The 3,401-nt window shown below is 52.1% G+C and overlaps 1 protein-coding gene across 1 annotated transcript in view; it reads left to right on the forward strand.

The window, feature by feature from the left end:
* The window catches only part of LOC119108419 (proclotting enzyme-like), a 2,404-nt gene extending 624 nt beyond the window's left edge, over nt 1-1,780 (forward strand). Inside the window, exons 2-3 of the mRNA XM_037231990.1 lie at nt 47-216; nt 925-1,780. Coding sequence (XP_037087885.1) covers nt 47-216; nt 925-1,083 — 329 coding nt within the window. The 3' untranslated portion in view covers nt 1,084-1,780. The remainder of the gene's footprint in view (nt 1-46; nt 217-924) is intronic.
* The last annotated feature ends 1,621 nt before the right edge of the window (nt 1,781-3,401 follow it).

Here is a 3,401-nt window from a genome sequence, read left to right on the forward strand (position 1 = left end):
TATCCAGCCTTGGCCAGTCGCCAAAGTGTTCCTTCCGTTCCGGCAGGTGGCGATGCCAGCAACGTGCTGCAGGAGGTTAGCCTGCCTGTGGTGGGCATCAACGAGTGCCAGTCCAAGTACGAGTCGGCGTCGAGCTTCCAGAGACAGTTCCCAGGCGGCTTCGGCGACACCAAGCTGTGTGCCGCCGAGAAGGACGGCGGCAAGGACGCGTGCCAGGTCAGTGCAGGATCACGTCTGGTCACCTCAGGCCATCAGTTCAAGATCACGCCTGTTTAGTTCCGGTCGTCAGTTCAGGTTCACATTTGTTCACCTCTGGTCATCAGCTCAGGGTCACGTCCGTTCACCTCTGGCCATTAGTGCACTGTCACGTCCGTTCACCTCTGGCCATTAGTTCAGGGTCACGTCCGTTCACCTCTGGCCATCAGTACAGTGTCACATTCAGTCTTCTATGACTAGATGAGGAATATGTTCCCTGCCGAGCCGTTATAGATTGACGCATAGCCACTACGGCTAACTGACGTACATATGACCGGCTAGATCAGTGCATACTCACACTGGTCACCTCTGTCTAACTGGACTGACTGGTTCTAAGCCGCGTCTATGTTACAGCTGTAAGTCGCTTGAATGTCAGTCACCGCCTGTTAAATGGTAGCGTATTCTATACGACAGAGCAGATTCAACGCATAAGACTGTCATTGTAAGCATCTTCACACATCAGTGCACCATGCCCTGAAGCCAATCCTATATGCCGGGAATAACATACTTGTGGAAACATTTCTGCGTAACATCTTTTTGAAAAACGTAGCATACAATTCGACGCATCACAAGTTACATTGTCGATCTCCATAAAATAACACTGACCATGGCTTACTTCTGCCACCTATATACCATGTGGAAAGTGTGTGTTTCTGCTGTCGTCCGCAGGGCGACTCTGGCGGACCGATGGTGCTTACGGGTGCCGACGGCAAGTATCAGCTGATTGGCGTCGTGTCGGCCGGAGTGGGCTGCGGCACTCCCGGCTTCCCCGGAGTGTACACTCGCGTCAGTGCCTATCTGGACTGGATACAGCAGAACAAGTTCTGATGCGTCTTTGAAGACACAGAGACGTCCGACAAAGCGTGCCTTCAGGCCCCAACTATGAGCCTGTTCATCGTGATTCGATATTGTCTGTATGAAAATTGTAGCAAACCCTTAGACGCGCGGAGTGCCTTGAGAAGAAACCATTCCAGGCGAAAAAGGTGAAGACGGTCAGCTGCATTGTTACCGCAGCTGTTTACATCAGTACTATTTTGAACAATTTCTCACTAACTGTTGCTATAAAGCTGCCCATAATTCGCATATACCTGATGCACACGGGCATGGTTAGAATTGATGCAGTGGATTGTCTGTCTCTAGATCAAGACGATTAAAGCGGTCCGTCTGCTCTAGCAATGTGCGTGAGTGAGGAAATATTCTGGGCTGATGACGTTGAGTTAGTGATCCTTGTTGAAGCGATCTTTAAAAAGGGAAGACATGCTGACCAGCTTGTCACACTTGGTGCCTTCTCTCAATGCCAGTGCTGAGCGAGTCCACCCAGCTATGGGAGCGGTGAGCATTGATCGTCGCAATTCGTTCCACACTTTCTCGAAGAGCCAGACGAGAACCGTGGAGCTAAGTGAGTGTGCCGTTTTTTCTCAGCCTAAACCTTTTACAGCACTCGTGACATTTTTATTTCGGCTGACAATATTTGGATCAGTGGCGTTGATCTTGAACCGGACTGCAATAAACCTTTTACTTGAAAGTATATGAATTACACGTGTTTTCAAGAGAACAGGCGCGAACCAAACATTTATGATGCTTAGCAACGCCATTGCTTCTTTCTTTAAAGGAACAACATAATGGAGCAATGCAAAACGATGAAGCTCCTATGATGCTGATTACGTCACATCCTAATGAAAGCTGGCTGCTGCGAGGCAGACATGGGAGTCTGCGCCCCAAAATGCCGCTCATGACGCCTCGTCGAGCGCTGTCGATCGACATTAACCGAGAGGGCTGAATGACGCTAGATGGCACGTGTTGCGTGACGCTTTTAGGATCCGTGCGAACTATTTGGCTAACATGTCGGCAGGAGCATATTTGACGAACTAGCTGCATTTTGTCTGCAGAGGCGAGCTCAGGGACCTCGCAGCCAGTTTCCCCGAATTTTTTGGTTCAAAAGCAATTCCTAGCAAAGATCTGGTAAAAATGTTAACAACGTTCCCCGACTTGCTAAAACATTTCTTGTCCCTTCTTAATTACCTGAACAGCATTTCCGCGACCAGGACTTGCACACAAAAAAAACAAGCATGCAAAGAAGACGATACCGTTGCACAGCTTCTACGCAGACAATGTTCTGACCCCGTTTGGAGCCATGACCACCAGCCAAAAATGCGAAAAAGTGTCTGAAGTAAGCAACGAAATGCGGCAGAGTAAACACATGCTCGCACTAATAGAAAATGCTTTAAAATGTTTCATGACAGGATATCTCCTAATAATTGCGTCACTTGAAAGCTGAGCAAACTCTCACCACACTTGTGAATGCCTAATGCCAGCTCCTCAGATATTCATAGACTAGAAAAGTGCTCAAAAATTCCATCCTGTACCATTTGCAAAGATCTGTTGAACTGTATGTCAAAGATCTGTTCCACAGGCGTGTGGAATGGTGTCCGATGATATGTGTTTAACCGCGACTGTTTGGATAGGGTGGGGCCCGCCACCGCTGGCTCCCGAAATCCCTTTATTCAATCAATGCGCTTTCAATAAATCTCAGACGTCTACCCCATCCAACACATGGCAATGCTCCTAATTTGCGCCCTCTGGATTGGAATTCGACCAATCTGCATCGCTGGCCCAGAAGCCGACCCAGATCCGCCGATCCCTTCGAATCCTGGGCTTTCACGGAAGATTACGCCTTGATGTGCGCGCCGCTGGTGTGTCTCCGTCGACTGCTTCCGTTGTACGCCAGCTGTCGTCGGCCGGCCGCAGCGCCGCGGCGCTGTGCGTAACTCTCGTGATGGCGGGGGCTATGGATGAGCAGCCAGCCAAGCTGCTCCAGCCGTCCTCAGCGTCACCAGTTGGCCGCTGACCGTCCGTCAGCAGTGGATCGGCGGCCGGGCAGGGTCGGTCCGTCCGTCAGCAGTGGATCGGCGGCCGGGCAGCGGCGGTCCGTCCGTCAGCAGTGGATCGGCGGCCGGGCAGGGTCGGTCCCGTCCGTCAGCCAGTGATCCGCGGCCGGGCAAGCGCCGGTCCGTCTGTCAACAGCGGATCGCGGCCCGGGCAGCGCCGGGTCCGTCCGTCAGCAGCGGATCTGCGGCCGGGCAGCGCTGGTCCGTCCGTGAGCACCGAATCCGCGGCCGAGCAGCGCCGGTCCGTCCGTCAGCAGC

The sequence above is a fragment of the Pollicipes pollicipes genome, unplaced genomic scaffold (assembly GCF_011947565.3).
Source record: "Pollicipes pollicipes isolate AB1234 unplaced genomic scaffold, Ppol_2.1 Scaffold_6686;HRSCAF=7923_pilon_pilon_pilon, whole genome shotgun sequence".
Taxonomy (NCBI): Eukaryota; Metazoa; Arthropoda; class Thecostraca; order Pollicipedomorpha; family Pollicipedidae; genus Pollicipes; species Pollicipes pollicipes.